General features: G+C 45.4%; 1 protein-coding gene across 2 annotated transcripts; it reads right to left on the bottom strand.

Moving 5' to 3' along the window:
• Positions 1-1,663: 1,663 nt before the first annotated feature.
• gdnfa (glial cell derived neurotrophic factor a) lies at positions 1,664-9,431 on the bottom strand. Of its 2 annotated transcripts, none has more exons than XM_042080739.1 (3): positions 8,984-9,431; positions 5,602-5,832; positions 1,664-2,880 (listed from the first exon to the last, which is right to left on the bottom strand). In XM_042080739.1, the coding sequence occupies exons 2-3, from the start codon at positions 5,804-5,806 to the stop codon at positions 2,312-2,314; spliced, it is 774 nt and encodes a 257-aa protein (XP_041936673.1). In that variant the 5' UTR covers positions 5,807-5,832; positions 8,984-9,431; the 3' UTR covers positions 1,664-2,311. The 2 variants fall into 2 exon arrangements, with proteins under 2 accessions (XP_041936673.1, XP_041936672.1); XM_042080738.1 differs by lacking the exon at positions 8,984-9,431 and adding an exon at positions 7,238-8,559.
• Between the last annotated feature and the right edge of the window lie 9,842 nt (positions 9,432-19,273).

A 19,273-nucleotide genomic window follows, 5' to 3' on the forward strand; every position in this document is an offset into this window, starting at 1 on the left:
CTCTCCCCCCAGTGGGTTTGGCCTAAATTCTTCTCAATTCAGTGGATTTGTTCTGTGTGCGGCGGGGATTACCGCGTAAAGCTGGCTCCGTTCCTGTAGAGTGAGCACTGATTCAGGTCCCTAATCCAGAGCAACATCAGGGTCTGGCCTTGGGGTTTTCTGTGTCTGAGTGAACTGCACTGTTCAAACTGTAAAGGAAGAGGAGAGGGGAAAAAATCCTCTCACGGGATGTTACACAAGTGAGACAGTTTATAATCAGTGACTATTCTCTGTGCTTAGTATTAAGCTTTAGGCCAGTTATAGTCAGGGATCTTGGTTTTCTGGTTTTAATCATTTAAATGGGTTTGTAGTGCTCTAATTGGTACTTTTTGTCCAATTGTCCAATACCATTGTATCTTAACCAAGGAATGGTTTGTCCAGATTGCGCTTATTATTTGAACATACCCTTATCTTGTTTTCAGGGAATTTAGGGGACAGGATCACTACCTGAAAGCAGGGGCAATCCTCAGCCATCTGTTGAGTGTGTGATGATTTGGGGGCATTTGCAGAAGACTGAAACTTAATTGGACTTAAACTGTAGGGGATGGAGGGGGGCTACCAGCCAGTAGAGGTGCTTTAACCTTTGTGTTTGACAATCATTTCCCTAAGCCCTGATCCGTGAGTCAAACTATCCTCGTCAGCCTCCGGTAGTGTCAGCGCCCACTTAAAGGGCTCTTTTCAGACGAGCATACGGAACCAGAAGTGAGGGAGGAATCGTCCACCACTCAGGAGAGCAGGATGAGACGAGGCCATTCTGTTTGTGCTTGTTGATGACCGTGAGGCAAACCGCTGCTCCCCTCTCCGTGTGCACTTACGACAGTAACTTTATTATGGACAGAAACAAACAGAATTGCTAAGGGATGTATTTTCTTCCTGTAAACAGATGCTTGCAATTGAGGAGTTGCAGGCCCGACGTCAAGACTGACTCCATGAGAGTAAACAGTTGATTGCTCTCCTAAAGGGCTTTTGGGCCCTCATTGGTTGAGGTTCTTTCTCTTCTCTTCTCTTTTGTAAAAGAATTGAGAGTTGAGTTAGAGGGGTGTATAGTGGTGAGTATGTGCTCAAGTGTGGAGATTGCTGTACCAAAAAAACCGGGAGCAGAAAATCTTTTTTTCTTCTGTTTTTTTTTTTTTGTTAAGGTGGGGGAGTTGGTCCTTACATCTATCTGTTCTGCTTTTCTCTCCCCTTTCCCAACCTTTCTGCAGTTTCAGTGGAATACATCTCTGTGTGCGGAATTACAAAAATTACCATATTCCTAAACATCACAGATGTTAGTAGAGACATCCGTGATGAGTGCGCTCTCTGTTTCCGTCTTTCTCTCACAGATTGTTTTGATTATTTACGGCTGCTGCAGGAAACGACTCGCTCCACGTTTGGCACCATCCAAAAAAAAAAAAAAGACACAAAAGCTCTTCAAATAAATAAAAAAAAAGAAACAAAATAAAACAAGAAACACTCTTAATACGACAGATTGTAATAAATAACAATAAGTTAATTAAATCTCAATAAATACATTTCTCATATATATATATATATATATATATATATATATATATATATATATATATAACATATACATATACATTGATATAGATACGATAGATAAATTGATAGATTTCTAATACTTAAAAAAACATCTGTTGCTGCTCCTGGGCCAGGGTGAATGACTCCTTACTGAATGTAAACGTTAAGAGGCATTTGCCACATAGTGATTGGAGCAGTTCTTCGGCAACCAAAGAACCCCATGTAGCACAAACAATGCGTCCGCAGTTCTGCTCTCTATCCTGAAGGGCTTGAACTAAAGCAGCAAAGTTGGGTAACAGAATGACTGTGTGTGTGTGTGTGTGTGTGTGTGTGTGTGTGTGTGTGTGTGTGTGTGTTTGTTTGCGGTGTGAGTCTTAGTGTTATGCTATTTCTTAGGAGGTGTCATGCATTACCTTGTCTTTCTTGCCAGACTGTTAAGTGTGAGTTAGTGAGTTGTGTAAGTTTACATGAATGAACACTGAGGTTTTGACCTTGACTTGTACCTGCATGACTTGTCACACTGTATCAAATGTGATTCTCAGTCTGCATGGACGATCACAGGAGATTCCCTGCACTCCACCTGTTCAGGAACTGGCCAACGTCCACACCACCATTTTGCCCAAGCTCGGCTTCTACACATGAGGTCTCTCTGTATGCACTGGCCATGGCACCTGCAGTGGACACCCCTTTGAGTGAAGTCCACTGGGCGCTCTGTCTTTCTTTTTTGTCCTTTCTCTCTCTGTTTTTGTCACACACAACCACATTTCCGGGCGGAATGCTTCTTCAGAATGTGGTATTCTAGGTTGTTGTCTAAGAAAGAGAGGTCGTCATCAAAGGCGATTGGGCGACAGCAAACCCGAGAGGGCTTCTCCTTGTCCAACTTTTTGTTGTTGGTCAGATTGTTCAGAATCTTGTCATAGTTGGTCTCCGCGTCCGAGCAGGGTCCGCTGCAGTACCTGAAGATAAGTTCCTCCTTGGTCTGGTAGCCCAGCCCGAGGTCCGTTACATTGAGGTGGACCTCACGGAGCAGGCACCCTCGGCCCACTGTCGCGGTCCGTTGCTCCTCCCGGCCACCCTTCCCCGAGCGGCCGCCCTTCCGACCCTGGCCTCTCCTCCTCTGCCCCCCTCGGCCCTTCCTGCCCCCCCTGTCCCCCCTGTCCCCCTTGTCCGTGCCTGGCGATCCACTCTGTCTCTGTCTCCCACTCCGGCTCTGGGAACTTCCATCGACTCTTAGAGAGCGGCGTAATCTACCGATGGTGGCCTCAATGAAGTCCATAACGTCATCAAACTGATCAGGGTATGGGCCTTCAAGTTCATCTGAAGAAGAGAAAAAGGCATGTTTAGATGCGTCGTTTGCATCCTGAAGTAGTTGTTATTATTGTTAACAATACACTGTAGAATTAACATTATTTAATGTTGTTTATGGTCTTGCCAATAGATGTAAATCATTAGAGAACAATGTTTTATCTGATGATTCATGTCATTTTAGAAGTCCTGTAGGAAGCTATATTTCCTCTTTTATGAGGCTCCTTATCCTTTTGATGATATTGCAACAAACTTAAGTGCTTAGTCATTCATAAAGGTTCTTTTAGACCTTTGGTTGAAGTACAGTAGATGAAGAAAAATGCAATAGACCATGACATCCCCGTACAGCTGACTCCACCTCTTTAAACACACTGACAACCACAAACTCAAAACATGCACTCTCCCTTCTCCTGACTCAAACATAGGCGTGGAAAAAAGCAGGCCTTTGATCCTTTGTGTTATACACAATGATTTCATTATAGGACATGTTCCCCTAATTTCCTCTCTTTGAGAAGTCAAGTCAATTGGCTGAATGGCCATGTCTGGAAACCCTCTGTGAAGATCATAGCCTACATTATTGTGAAATGACTCTATTTCGAAGGGGCCTGCCAATGCAAAGAGTGATCGCATAACAAGCAGCAAAGGGATAACTTGCTTACACCTCATGCTTGGAGGGATCAGGTAAGGCAAGAGGAAATGGAAGAGGACTTGGCCGGGGATGCCATTAAGGCTGTGACTGTTCTTCCGTGGGTCTGTTTGACTCAACGCTCAGTGAGGCAGAGGCCGTTTGACGTGGCAAGTCGAGGTGTCGGAGAATCCGATCATTTCCTCAGTCTTTTGGTCAGTCTCTGTGCCCTCGGTGCTCACAAGGTCTGCTGAGCCGGACCGGTTGGTTGCTCTCTCCTTGTTTCCTCCTCGTGTGAGTCAGAGACCTTCTCCCTGATTGTCCCCTTACCTCAGCATAGTGACGAGAGAGGCCAATCATCACACATGTGCTTTCAAAGACACTGGCCAAGAGTAATTGAGCATGTCGAGTTTCAATTGAAAGGAAAGAATACCTCTGGATCAGTTGCACGGTTTGCAAAAATTGGGCTCTCTATCAGTTCCAATTGAGCCAGCAGACTAACACGGTCAATTTGAATTTGTCTTTAAATTTCCCCTGTTCCTTGTACAGACATGCCTCCCTGCATCCTGGTCTGTTTTCTTACTGCACACTAGGGGAATATTCTACACATATTGAGACACAGGAGTGGCAAAAAAACCCCCCCTGAATGTTAAACCACACTGTGTCATTCTGTCATTCCCGGTCTTGGTAGTCGAAGCTCTGTAACTCTCATCTCGCTGTCATGTTTAAAAAAAACAAGAGCCTGTGCCTGGATGCCTCTCAAGTTATGTCATGTAATTTGGGCACTGTAGAATTTATTAGTTTGCTCTTGCGAAAAGAAATGGTGCGACCTTCATTTCTGTTAAGTACTCTAGCGGAGTCGAGATGGAGATGGAGGGCCGCGCCGAGGGAAACATTTTCGCTAAATGTTCCATGCCTTATCGAGAGTGCGTCGGAGGTTTACTACTGTGTAAAGACAAGACAGTGTCGTGTTCTATTAAACAAACGACGACTGCTCCCTCCCACCCAGCTGCTAAAAGGAGCATAAACACCACGATGGCGCGGAGCGCGGCGGCTCGACACTTCAAGCGCAGGAGCCCGGGTCGCTCTTCGTAGGTCGTCATCTGTTTAGGCTCCCCTGCTGTAACTTCGCCGGGGTGCTGTGGGGGTGGGGTGAGGTGGGGGGGAACGTCAGTCCCGTCCTTCGTTTTTGTGAGCAAGCAAAGGGGTGCTCGTCTGCTGGGAAAGGCAGCGGTGAACATAAACAAGCCCCATGAAGGAATGTCAGCTCAGGCTTTTGTCCAGATGTCTCCTCCAGTTCTACCTTTTGCTGTAGAGCTTGTTTTGACACTCGTGCAATGCGGCCCGGAGCAGTCAAGAAAATACTTTGATGATAAACTAGGCCCTTCGTGTTGATGGACGATGCATAGATCAAACTACCATGACAGACCATCTATACGTCTATAAAGGGTTGCACTGACTCCAAAGGTTACTCAGTAGAGTAAACAGAATTTTAGTGTAGCATTTGGGGAAAATGATTAATGTTCTATGATTTATTCTCAAATTTTACTTGCCTGCTTTTTTTTCTTGAGTGGACTAAGTGTGAAGTGCCCACAAAGTCAGCATGTGTACTCTTTGCCATAGATCATAAGGTTTGTAGACATTTCTGATCTTCACCTTATTCACAAGTCATCTTCAGGCCCTCTGCTATCCACCCTGACCTCCTAACTTTCTTAAGTCCCACTGACTATAGGATAACAGTTAAGTAGATATTAACTTGATCAGCATCATTCCCATATTCCTGTGGCTCACTGCTGAGGAATTATCAGGCTGATTTAGTGCATACGCAGCCTCCATCATGCCAACTCCTTCAACACATGAGTGATAAGGAAACAAAGATGTGATCCTTCAGTAGCTCAACTTGCTCACTGGCAAAAATATATATGTATGTTCAATTTCTGTAACTATGAGTTTCAATAAAATGAACCACTCTTCTTAAAACATGCCTGTACTTGTGTAAAACAGTAAAACAAATATCTTCATTGCCGACTGAGACCTTTACCCCTTCCTGAGTTAGATTATGTTTGTAAGAATGTATTGGAAGTAAGGAAAAATTGCGGCACACTTACATTGTTGCTCCATGGAGGTTTTGTGCAGGCGCTCTGGATGGGAGTAGGGGTGTATGAGAGAGTCCTCCACAGACAGGGCAGCAGAGTCACGATGCAAGCCCACGACAGGAGGCCTCTTGACGGGCTGCAGCTTTGGAAAGATGGGGCGCGTGGAGACGGAGGTCAGGAGCAAGAGACACGTGGCCAGAACATCCCATAACTTCATTTTAGACTCAGTTCCTCAGAAGGAATCTGCAACACAGACAAGGTCATTTAACCTCCTTTTAATACTGTCATAAAAATGTTATTGACTGAAGTAAATTACCCAGAAACTTAAAAGGACATTTTATTTTTGCTTTGCAGAATTCTTAGATTTAATACATGTGCAATTCAAGTGTTATTCATTGTTTTCTGTAAAGAAGGTGCTTATCCATTTCTTGTGGAAATGGCAAGTCTGTGCCAACATGCCAGAACTTGGCCCATATACACAGAGAAGCTTGCCAAAGAAATAGGCTGATGTCAATTGAAACGCAAACCACTATGTCAGATGGCTAAAATAAAAGTAAACAACAGTTGTGCTGTTGTCAGTTATTTGGAAGTACGTGATTAGTGGCGCCTAGCTGATAAATCGTGTCTTTATAGCATTAGAGCTGGATGAAGTATTTAAAAGCTCGCAGTTTTGACTTTAATGCTGATCCCTTGCTTAGACCAGCGGCTCATTTGAACAGATTACATTCAGTGTGAGAATGAAAACTGTCCCATATTTGAAAAAATCTGGTTGTTAGAGCAAAATGACTTTTAGGTCCTTTTGCTCTAACAAATCCAGTGAGTTACTCAATATGATCATCTGGCTCCCTACTCTCCTTCAATAATAATACACGTAAGGTTACTTGTCATTTGCGCGAGGTCGTGCAGCCGTGTTCTACCATAGGCTTGTTAAATTCGAACGTAATTCTGCCTGCTCACGCATACATGTCATCAATAAATCCTCAAGTATAGTATTTGAATAAAGTAACCACTTGCAAAAGCATAAAATAGACAAACAAACAGAACGCATGCCAGGGGTCCTGTGCGCTTTTCAGTAAGGTAGATCTCGGCCTCGGTCAGTAAAGCACCCGAGAGTGGTGCAGGACAAGTGCTTCATGTGGCGAGTTAAACGAGTGAGACTTGATGCGGAATCACCAGATGGTGTTTCCTGAACCCCCGGTTTTGCGTGAGTGTTTATGATTACGTACATCGAATGCAACAATAAACGTTAGGCAGATCATAAATATATGGGCTGATGGCACAGACACGCACAAAAACAAGTGAGTGCTGCTCTAACGTTAAGCTACTTCATGAGCGCATTTGTCGTGAGTTAAATGATAGATGTATTCATAATGTGCATATAAAACCATATACATTAAAGAACACGAATATGCAATATCCACAAATATTAATGCAAAAAACTGTTCATAACCACTTTTCTGTTACAATGCATAGGGTAGCCGTACAGGTGGACTTACCCTAAAATAAGACAAACTTTTCACATAGTATAGGCCTACTAAATTTGTGACCTTTCTGGAAACGTTGTAATTGCCATGCTAAATGTATCATTTACATTTTAATGTGCACAGAGGCATTCTTTAATCACCTTAACATCAAATAGCCTACATACCTTAAATCCGGCCCATGCAGACCCTTTGCTGAAATCGTTCTAAGATCCAAAAGAGGTCAACAATGGTGCATGAAATGATCCAAAAAGATCTATGATATATATATCCAGCGAGCAAACTGTGTCGTAGAGGAAGAAAATCCACACCCATTCATAGAATCCACTACCAGTTCAGCGCTGTACGCCAATACCTTGAAATTAGCCGCTGGTACGGCAATCAGTTCGGTCTCCAACGCACACACCGATCCGCGGCTTCTGTAGTCCCGGGTCAGTGCGCGACGGACTGCTCTGTCAAAATCGAGTTGCCCAATAACAGGATGCTACGATCCACGGAGGAAACCTGATAGAGAACTACCATCAACAACTGCAAGGAGTCAAATGAAGACATCAGGACTTCTTTTCAGGGAGTTGATGGCGAAAGCCGAAAGGAGCAGTAGACTACTAGGCGTCTGGTGGAATACTTTTAATTAAATGTGACCAGGGAATAAATTAATTACTCCTCCGGTGAAGAAGACAACACTCGGATCCCAGCCGTGCCGATCGAATCCACACAACTTGAAACAATCTGAACCATTAAATGATAATGCGAAGTCCCCAGAACATTGAAAAATCTTGAAAATTTTACGAGACTTTAAGCCAGCCATTGATTTCCATCGTTACGCGCTATTTTGATCCTAGAATGTCTCCAAAGAGATCTGACTGTTTATTGGAAACAAGCTTGTACACTTGCACTACAGATGTGCAGCCGCATGTGAATTGCCCTCGATGGAGACTGCGGCCAGTTTAAATAGATTCAAGGGTTCGAGCGCACTGACGTTGCGCATGAGTCCGCCCTTTCTGCATACGACCTCTACCAAATAGCACAAGTAGCGGGTGAGGAGTCCACACCTTACTACACATGCCGTGCCTTTCCATTTGCAGAACCACAAATTTAGGATGGCTTGGAGATTATGTCAGCTCTATGTCCCCGTATTAGGTGTCCAGCAATGCGGAAGGCGATTAGAAGTAGTTCTCTTCGCCATGGATGTTTGATGCATTCTGATCTGTGCCGCGCGTCAGGTGTCAAGTTTCTAGTCTCGCATTAGGATGCCAATCAGGGTTATTTACCACCCCTGCGTAAGCGTTCAAGCGTGTTTGTTTATAAATACGAAACAGTCCATAAGCCTGCAGGTAGAAATGTCAAACAGCGAGTTGCTTTATAAACTGCAGAAGCAAGAGCACGCGCACTGTGCGCAAGCATACACAGAGCGTGCTAGTCTCCCTAGAGACTGTGATAACAGTTATGTCTTTCAGTAGACATGTTTTCAGTGTAATTCTAATTCACTTCACTACTGACAGTTCCAATATGTTGTTAAGGATAAAAAGCACTTTTCAAACACGATTGAACTTCATAAAGACATCTTTCTGACAACTTAATCCTGGGCGTTTCCCCCTATACAGCAGGGCTATTAAAGTTTCCAAGACTGCAATAAACATGTTCTGGAATGACCAGCAAACCATTTAAAATTTAACTTTAGTGTGTTGAACAATTCCATTAATCTTCTGATTTGGTAAAAATGCTACAGGCAATCAGCTCATGTTTTAGTTCTTGTTTACTGACAGATTTATTGGTCTAATTAAAACTATTTTACATCCTCTTAAAAGTATTTGCAAAGAGCATTTTTAACCCATTAGGTAGCTACAGCCAACATTTTTTAATCTTTGAAACTTCAAACAAATAGAGTTGTTTATGAACCTCAGAATACTTACTTGCTATCTCTCCTCGACCTTTTCTATTCCCATCCAGTGGCATGGACATTCCTAAGTGACCCTTGCTCTGGAATCAAGTCTCTGTGTGTCACTGCTCGAGTGGACTCTGTTGTCTACATCACATTGCCTCTTTTTGCTCAGCACAGATACAGTGTATTCCGTACACTCCGGTGAGTTCACCTGCAGTGGTGCTTTGATCATCACGAAACTGCCCCCATGGATCTCCCCTGACTTGCCCTTGCACCCCTGGACAATCCTCTGATCTGTCGACGCTGATTCACAACTCACTTGAAGGCTTTCGAGCGCTGTACGCCATCCAGGAGGGGCTGGGGAGGAGTGCAGTCAATCTTTCCGTACCGATTGTAAGGCGAAGTATGCTGTTGGCACTGTACGCAATGATCAACCAAATCCCACCTTTGACACTCTAAATCCCTAATGACATGGTCGGGCTTGCTTGGGCTCTGTGAACAGATAATGAGCAGCATATTTTGGAAGAATAGTGACAGCCCTCTAATGGAGGACGATGTGAAACTGCAAGAGGCTCAGAAGAGTGGCTGCTGAAAAGCATAGGGTTTCGCAACAATGCCACAGTCTGACCTGTGAAAGGCGGTGTTATGGGAGCTCACGCCGGCTTTTGTTTGTTTGCTTTGTCAAATGGTATTTCACGTTGGAGGTCTCTGGTTCTAAAGTAATATCGCTGTTGTGATCACGGACCTCGCTGACACAACAGCTGATCTCCAAAAAATCCCTCTGCATCTCTGTGAGGCAACATTCCCACCATCCCACCACCAGCTCTGCACTCACCAGACACCATAGGCACAGAGCTCGGCATTCACAAACCGTCAATCACCTGGATTCCGTTGTGTTATTTTCTTCCTCCAACCTCTTGCACGTATCGCATTTCATGCAAAGGTCAGAGGCTGGTTTGTGAACGCTTATGATGATCTGATGCAGAGTCGTCTTGACCCACATCTGCACTGGAGATCTGGACCCTCTGAGGTCTGTGGTGCTGACGGCCCCTCTGTCCCAGTCCACTGCCCTCCACGTTGGCCAACGCATGCTTGGAAAACCCACACTGACACATGCTCAGATGACCTGCCTCTGAAAGGCCTCCAGCAGTAGCACCCTTAAGGAAAAAGTAAAGAAAGGAAGACAAACAACATTCACAGTTCCTCAATATCCAAATTAAATCATATGTACTGTACATGGGATACAGTGTATGCCAGCAATGCTGGTTTTAATTTTGAGCTATACAGATGTTGTTTTCTTGTTGGCTCTTTGGCGTGCGGGGATTGCTGGCTGCTCTTGTCTGTGTAGGTTATAGCTCAGCCTGCTTGGAGTCTCTGGGGTGTTTTTGCACCCTGCAGTGCGGAATTGAGTAGTGAGTGGACTTGTTTTCCCTCTCCAGAAATGCCGCCCATTTATTCAGCCCAGCACAAAAGACTGACTGGAGACGGGCCAGCGACATCGCAGGTGTTTTCATGCTGCTGCCACGTTTGCTCAACGCGGAGCTTCACACCACTTTATGTAACCCCACTGGCAGAGAGAGGGCGGAGAGAACATGGCCTACTGGCCTACACTTGAATTTCCCCTTCGGGATTAATAAAGTATCTATCTATCTATCTATCTATCTACACGCTTGCCACGGTCATTCATTCAAAAAGTGAGTTACCTCAAACATGGGAGTGCACCTTTGTGAGGAAGTGTGGCGTTTGGCCGGTGGCAGTGCAAACGGACTTCAGGTCCTCGTTCGTTCCACACAGTGAGGTCCAAGCTTGCGGTCCCTTCAACTGAAATATGTAATCCTAGTTATATATATATATATATATGTACTGCTGTCATAATTGGCAGTAGGCCCAGGTTAACTGATTTATTTCTTGCAATGATGAATCTCAAACTGTCTTCCCTGTTCTATTTTCTTCGTGCCCATGTGTAATTCGGACAGACTGTTTCTTGCTTCCCATTTGACCGGCAGCCAGTGTTTTCTTGGCCTCATGACAAGCCAGCCTCCCCCATCCCCCAAATACATCGATCTACTTTAAATAAATATTTTCCCTGAAAATAGTAGAGAGGAGTTGCCTTGCAGAACACTATGTTACAGGAGCATTCCTCTCCTCGTCATCAATGTATTGACGTTCATATAGAATCTGGCTGCTGCTGCTACTACTACAAAGGTGGTGGTGGGGTAACGTGTGTAAAAAAAGAACCAAAGGTGGATTGAAAGTGTTGACGTTGAAAGCATGTATGTTTGGGAGGGGCAGGGAATGTGAAAGCGGTAGGCGGGGCCCGCGTCGAGCTCTTCTGGGTGTCTGACTCACCCCTTGAGCAGCGAGGTGTCATTGAGCCAGTGGGATGTAGTTATCAGGGGCGCGGGGGCCTGAGACGTGTTTACCAAGCTCTCAGTGAGCAGGTGAACGCCGCAGGCCTTGGCAGGAGTGAGTGGCGCACACAAGGCTACGCTGACTTTACCAGGGGCTAGTCAATAACGCGTCACTTTATGTCTTGGCATGGTGAGAGGATATACCTTGCACCACATGAATACACGGTAACAATTGCAAAGGGATTGATTAAAGTTAAGAATAACAAAATGACAGCTGTGATGTTTTCCTCTGACCGGCTCCTTACTGCAGGATTCACCTGTTCAGAGTTCAGAAGTTATTTATTCCCCACACCATCAGCATTGGGTTTGCATGAGATACACAGTGCATACCCATATACAGTACATTCATCTGCAATGGGGTTTGACCAAGCATCCAGGGCAGAAAAGACTTGTGTCTTACAACTCTGTGTTGTAATTTAAGCAATATTTCTGGCCCATCTTTTTATTGATTTCTTCTTGCATCAGATGGAGCAGTTGTTGCTTCATAAATGTAATCAATCTTAATTTCTCAGTGAATGGGCAACTCCATATGATGAAAGCACATAATATTTTTTCAGACATACAGGACTTTGCATACATGTGGTTTCATTCAGTGTGTTTATGCGTTGAGCACACAGACGTGCCTTCTCAAGTCCGAGTGCTTAAGCAGGGAGTGTATTCTAAATTGTTGTTGTTCACAGAGAGACAGTGGCTGAACCTCTATCCTGCATTTCTTTCTTCATAATTATGACTTTGGAGGGGTTTGGTCACAGTGGTTTCTGGGTAGATATGTAAGGTTCACGCTGAAGGGCAGCATTTTACTGGGATTATCAGGCCACTGCTTGGAATTCACACATAATACATACATGACTCTTTCCCGACCAGCAAGGAGTCTTCGGGTGAAGGGCCATTGGGGTATGTCTGTCTATGCTGGAGGTCTTGGTATCCGATGTCGTTCAGACATGCAGTGTTGTTTAAACTCTGCTGAAAATGGCTGCCACACAAGCGATAGCATCTACACATTTGAAAGGTTCCTGTGCCTAAGCATTAAAGCTGTTGGCTTTAATGCATGCATGCATGTGATGCAGAGAGCATATGGCCATGAGCATGACGTAAACACGGCCTATTTGGATGTATGGAATGTATAAGAAAACAAGCAAGTCAACTGTTTTAGCATATTATTGAACCAAAAGGCGAATAATCTGAAGGAGAGAAAACCAGCCATCGAATTGTTAATTCTAAAGTTAAACACTGATGGGAATTTGAATTTGTTCTGTTGAAATAGCTGTATACTAGAAGAAAATAAAATGCCAGTATTTAGTACGGTGTCTTGTGTAATCCCGCTGGATTTTCTTGTAAAAATTGATTTTTTTTGTTGCATATTTTGCTAGTATAGAGTCTAAGGAACAAGATTTTTTCACGATCCATTTTCACACTTAGATGACATCATCATTTATATAATGCATAATTAAGACTGGGACTACTATCACTTGGGGGTCAAATGGGAGAAAACACTGGTAAAGAGGGTATTTTGCCTAATTTTTGGGTGCTGATTCTGAATATCATATTTACTTAGCTGATTTTTTTGTTTTAAACCTGCTAATAAGCATTTGCGGCCTAAAACTGGCCTCCATAGGCAACATAGAACGGGTGAATAGGGTAAAAAATGTAACTCCTTGATATTCTTATGAAACTTTACTAGTTGATTATTTATGTTGAGACAATATTTTTTTGCATTACATTTTTTCTGAAAATATATGTTTATGGATGTAATTTAACAATATCTCATTAAATTATGCACTAATTTGCATACATTTAAATTACAAAAAACATCTAAATATTGGATAGTTAACATTGAATGTAGTCAGGTTCAGGTTTGCCTTCAGAACCTTTTCTGGATTCAGAGCCTTAAAAGAACGGCTTGTTCAAGCGCCAGTCCTAGGTTATGTCGATTTCAGTCGTCCCTTTATCTTAGAGACGGATGCAAGCCATGCAGGATTGGGGGCAGTTCTGTGACAGGAGAAGGATGGGTTACGGCGACCAATAGCCTTTGCTAGCCGGGGCTTGCGACCAAGTGAGATGAACATGTAAAATTATAGTGCCATGAAACTCAAACTCCTTGCAGTCAAGTGGCCAATCATGGAAAAAAAAGTATCTCCTGGGCAACAAGTTCACCATGTACACTGACAACAATCCCCTCCAATACCTGCAGTCAGCGAAACTAGGCGCTCTGGAACAGTGTTGGGTTTCTCAGCTTGCCCTCTTTGATTACAACATCAAATATCGTCCTGGGACAGCTAATCGCAATGCCGATGCCCTTTCTAGGCTTCCCACAAGTACCACTAACACTTTGCGATCTGTGTCACACGGCCTGGACGTCCCCCTGCCGATTGCCATAGCCAACATGTAAGCCTCGAGTGCACCTATCCAAGACTCTTGTATGGTGGATACCATCCCTGGTCGAACCAAAAGTGACCTGAAAGTCCTGCAAGGGACTGATCCCTGTATTTCCAGATACCTGTGGTTTTGGCAACAGGGACGACCATCTACCCGTTAAGACAAGTAGAGTGAACCAAGGAAAGTCCAGTAGCTGATAAAGCAGTGGTCCCAGATACAGGAAGTGGATGGGACCTTGTACCGAGCAATCCAGGCTCCTCTTTCCAGGGATCCAGTGCTGCAGCTTTTACTGCCCAAGGTGTTGCGAGTCGAAGTGCTCACTAGCCTACACAACAACCATGGCCATCTGGGGGTGGACAGGACCACAGATTTGATATGCCAGAGGTGCTACTGGCCCCAGATGTGGCATGAGGTGCAAAAGGGGTGTTCTGAGTGTGAGCACTGTGTGGTTGCTAAAGCAAGACAACCTAAGCCAGAACCTTCTTGGGAAATCTGTTAGCCACTAAGCCTTTGTAGATAATCTCCATTGACTTTACTCTCTTGGATTGGGCTAGCACAGGACAAGAAAATGTTCTGGTAGTCACAAATGTTTTCTCAAAGTTGACCCAGGCCTTTCCCACCCCTGATCAGAGAGCTTCCACCGTAGCTAAGATTCTAACAGAGAGATAGTTCTATGTATGGCGTGCCAAGGAGAATCCACTCTGATCAGGGGCGCAGCTTTGAGGGGGAGCTGTTGAAGCACCTGTGTGACATCTACAGCATAACAAAGAGTAGAACCACCACTTATCATCCAGAGGGGAACGGTCAATGTGAACATCTCAACAGGACACTTGCTCAGGACCTTACCCCCTGAAAAGAAGCGTAAATAATAATAATAATAATAATAACAATACATTTTATTTAGAGCGCCTTTCATGTCACCCAAGGTCACTTCACAAATAAACAAAAACAAAAAGGTTGTTAAAATTATAGTCATCTCAAAAAATAAAAAATAAAAGTAAAAATCAGTCAGTCAGTCCATAAGCCATCTTGAAGATATATGTTTTAAGTCATTAGGGACATGCAGTAGGCCTGCTGAGGAGGATCTCAGTGAGCGGGCAGGAAAATGGCCCCAGTTGCTCCCTCAGCTCCTGTTCGCCTATAATACCACCATGTACCAGTCCACACTGCACTCCCCATACAAGCTGATGTTCGGTCAGAAGACCCAGTTACCAGTCGACCACCTACTTGGAAATACTGGAGGTGACCACAGGGTCAGTCCACCGACTGATTGGGTGGTGCAACTTCAAGAGTACCTGACTTCTGTCTATGCTAGTGCTAGGAGACACTTAGAAGAGGCAGCGGCATATCGTAGGCATGGTGGTCCTGACACCGTACCCATAGAACCACCTGGCACTCTAGTCTTTTTCTAGTGGGCGGTTGTAGTAAAGTGGTGAAGGAGCTGGGCTAGCGTGCAGTAGCCTGAAAGTTGTCGGTTCAATTCCCGGCTTCCACTGTTATGCCCTTGAGCAAGGCACTTAACCCCAAGTTGCTCCGGGGACAATGTGATCCCTTGTAATAATATTAATAGCTGACATACAGTATGTAAGTGACTTTGGTCAAAAAGTGTCTGCTAAATGTAATGTACATGTAAACTCTTTTGCAAGAACCATTTTCACGGTCGCCACAAAATCCAGGATACATGGGTGTCCACCAAGTATGAAATTGTGGAGTGTCTGGATGGAATTGGCACACACTATAAGATCAGGCAGTATGGGGAGGAGGGCCCCCTTAAGACCATGCATCGCTCCGAGCTTAAACTAGTTCCCACCAGTCAAGATATATCCAGCCCACCAGCACTGGCTGCTCCACAGCCTCATGGGGGTGTCGGGAGGGAGCCAGGCCTCGGTAACCCTGCAGTTGGAGACCCGTTGAGGGTAGCCATAGTCCACACCAGGACTAGTGCTTAGCATCATAGTGACCAAGATGGTGTTAACTTTAGCCTTGACCAACTGTCCCAGGCTCATTTGGAGGGCGTACCAGATTAAAGAATGGTTTAGTGTCTGACCAATGTTTTCCCTTGAGTTATTTGTTTTTTGTATTAGTTCAGGCTGTGAAAGGGCCATCCGTGGTTTGTCTGTCTGTTTGTTTGTAACTTATATCCATGGTTTGTCTGTTTGTTTGTACCTTATATTCTTTTGTTTGTTCATTTTGCTTACTGCTACTTAACTACTCATGCCTATGACACCTAGTGGTGTACTGTGTTGCCTGTACTATTATAGATTATTTCCAAGACACATTTCTCTTAAGGTAGACAATAGAATGACATGGCATGTCAAGGAAAGCATCAAGAAAAGCAAAGATTAAGAAATCGTTTTTGACATAGGCAACCAGGGTGGAGGTGTTTTTACACTTTTCAGACACTCAAAGTTTGAAAACTTTAGACATTGTTTTAGAACCAACAACCTTTCTACATTATCTGCGGGTTTTGTGTGCAAAAAGTGGAATTAATTGTCAAAAAATTAGAAGAAAATGTGAAAATCACTTTTTGGACTAGATATAATTTGCTTATTTTAAAACATAGCGTACTGTACTAATTGATGAAAGTCATATTAGTTCACCTTCAGCAATTACCAATGAGATGTGTATGCTATGGTAAATGAAGTTCTGAGACTTTAACTGTCATTGTAGGCCCACAGCCAACATCCAAACACTCCATCTCTCTCTCTCTCTCTCTCTCTCTCTCTCTCTCTCTCTCTCTCTCTCTCTGGATTAAGTGCTTGTGCTGCTCTGCTTGCGTTATCTGCGGTCTTTTTAAACAGGCTGTGTTGTGACAAAGTGCCCATGCCTTCATGGCCACTGCAGGGTTATTATTAGAAGACCAGAGACCAGACTGAATCCAGGACTGTGCCGTGTGTCTGTGCAGAGGTCAGTCAGCACTGCTGACCACGTTCTCCGTTTTGCTGTGGTGAAAAAAAAAAAACTTTGAGCAGGTGACCGAGAAAGGTGTGGTTTGGATAAGGATTGATAAGGATGAGTTGTCACTGCGGGACAGAGATACTGCTTTTACTTTTTTAGACTTTTACCCTTCCCGTGTAATGACGTCTACAGCTGGCCTTGATCACAGCTTTTCTTAATGAGTCCAAAAGCCAAGGTAGACCCATCATGTTTCACACCCTCTAACAGGACATCTCTCGTAGTTTACATTACATACTGTTTGGGGGGCAGCCGTGGCCTACTGGTTAGTGCTTCGGACTTGTGACTGGAGGGTTGCCGGTTCGAACCCCGACCAGTAGGCACGGCTGAAGTGCTCATGAGCAAGGCACCCAAACCCTCACTGCTCCCCGAGCACCGCTGTTGTTGCAGGCAGCTCACTGCGCCGGGATTAGTGTGTGCTTCACCTCACTGTGTGTACTGAGTATGTTTCACTAATTCACGGATTGGGATAAATGCAGAGACCAAATTTCCCTCACGGGATCAAAAGAGTATATATACTTATACTTATACATACATACATTACATTCAGATACATTATGCCAACAGAATTTGATGAACTCATGTTTGATAAAATTGGTATGTTTGAACAATCTTGGCATTTGGTTTTGGCATTTTATGATGGTTGCAGTTATGCTGTTTTTAATGTACAGTCATCACAGTTACTGTTTTGTAAATTCCACTGTTATTGCACTCGCACTAAAAGCACTTGAATAATTGATCTGAGCAAAGAGACGGCATGGCTGTCTGCCTCTCCTCCCCACCCTCACCCAACCCAACCCCAACCCCATGTCACGCGACAAGTGCAATCCTAGTGGTTCCACAGCAACAAGTGTGCGGACCTGCGCTATGCACAGGCTGCTAATTGCCGGAGCAACAGGCTGTGCTGGCCCAACTCCAGGGAAGCTAAATGCTCACAGGAGTCGCGCTGTCCAGCCGGCTGCATAACCAAACTAGGAGCGATGCGAGGAATCTGAGGGGCCGACCGGTCCCCCCCCCCCCCCCCAGAGTGCTTTTGATTCTCCGCCGCCCGGGGCCCACGGGGAGATGGCCGCAGCCACGGACAGATGAGCGGAGCCTGGACCCGCCTGTGTGCCGACGCTGTAAGCCTCTCAGCCCCCCCCCCCAGCCCACGACTCGCCCGCTCGGAGGCTTTCACTCTGCGGTCAGAGCAAGCTGAGTGGCCTGGCCTCTCTAAACTCCTGCATTGTCCAGACAAAGGGCCTCTGCTATGCTAGGCCTGCAGCATGCCATTGTGTTGATGGTGTGTGCAGTACCTGTGTGCCCAGTGCGACAGGGTGCCCTTCAATGCCAGTCAGCTGTCATGACCCCATCTCTTAGGGAGAAGCCCAGTGTGAGGACTGTAGGTTCCATTTTCACTTTGATGAGGTGGGGCAGACACTCTAGAGTAGCCTATACCATACCAAGCATCTCAACTGCAGAGATATTTTAGTTATTCATGTATTCAGGGCTAACTCACTCCCTCCCTGGTCTTCTAGAGGAAATGATACTTGTACTGTACATCTGAATCTGAAGGAGTAGAACATAAACGACTCAAGGGATACTGGGTGTATTAATGGCGAGCCTTCGACTCCGCCAAGTCCTTTCGGCCACTATAATTCAATACGGTGAGCTGAAGTGCTTCTCCAAGTCGTGATTGTGGTCTCTGGCGCTGCTGGTTTGCTTTGGTTCAATATCAATTTACAGCGCTCGGCAGTGCTATTTTGATGCTAACCCCTAGCCTTTGGGTCCGCCTGCTGCCTGCGCCTGCTAAAAGTGTGGGTCGCGAGCCGGGTCTTGACTTTCACAACGCGTACGCGTTACACGTAACAAGGTCGTCTTAATTGGAGAAGGAAGTGCCGCGGATGTTTGGTGGCCAGAGGATGCAGAGACGCAGCGCGAGATCTGAGCGTGGGGATCCTGTTTCTTGGCTCCATTTCCTCCGAGGTCCTGTTCTAATCCAGCTCCTCCATACCCAGGGACTAGGGCGGGCGGCCGATGGGGCGGGGGTTGGGGGGTTGTTGCTGTCTTAAGGGGGGGGGGGGGCTCTGGTGTTTGTCGAGGGGGCTGGGTGGGTGCCAAACACCCCCCCCCCCCCCCCCCCCCCCACACACACACACACACACACACACACACACACACACACACACACACACACAACGTGTCCATCCGGCCCCAGCCAGTGGCTCGCAAGGGGAGTTGGCAGCGTCCGCTATGCCCCTACCACCGAGAGGGATCAAAGCGGGCAGGGCAGCTAAGCCACCCACAGATCCATGTGACACAGGATCCAGAGGATATAATGTCTCTCTCGCTCCGCGCTCCGGCCTCAGCAGCTGGACGCCTGCGCTAGGCAGGACGGCGTGTGTGGGCCTTCGCTGGGTAGTTTCGCAAGCGACTCCGGCTAAGGGGGGGGGGGTTGGGGGGTTGGGGGGGGGGGTGTAAGAGTCTTGATCAACGGACTATGACTAAGTCTACCGGGTTTAAAGAAGAGAAGGGTCCTGTAAGATCCAGTAAGATAACGCTTGGCTGTCTGTCATGAGATACGCCATGTCTGGTGCCCT

The sequence above is a fragment of the Alosa sapidissima genome, chromosome 23, assembly GCF_018492685.1.
Source record: "Alosa sapidissima isolate fAloSap1 chromosome 23, fAloSap1.pri, whole genome shotgun sequence".
NCBI classification, from domain to species: Eukaryota; Metazoa; Chordata; class Actinopteri; order Clupeiformes; family Clupeidae; genus Alosa; species Alosa sapidissima.

Excerpts from the sequence above, each read along its gene's own strand:
- gdnfa (XM_042080739.1), bottom strand. The coding sequence starts at position 5,806 with ATGAAGTTATGGGATGTTCTGGCCACGTGTCTCTTGCTCCTGACCTCC. Across the intron at positions 2,881-5,601 it reads AACCTCCATGGAGCAACAAT|ATGAACTTGAAGGCCCATAC; the intron begins GTAAGTGTGCCG and ends TCTCTTCTTCAG.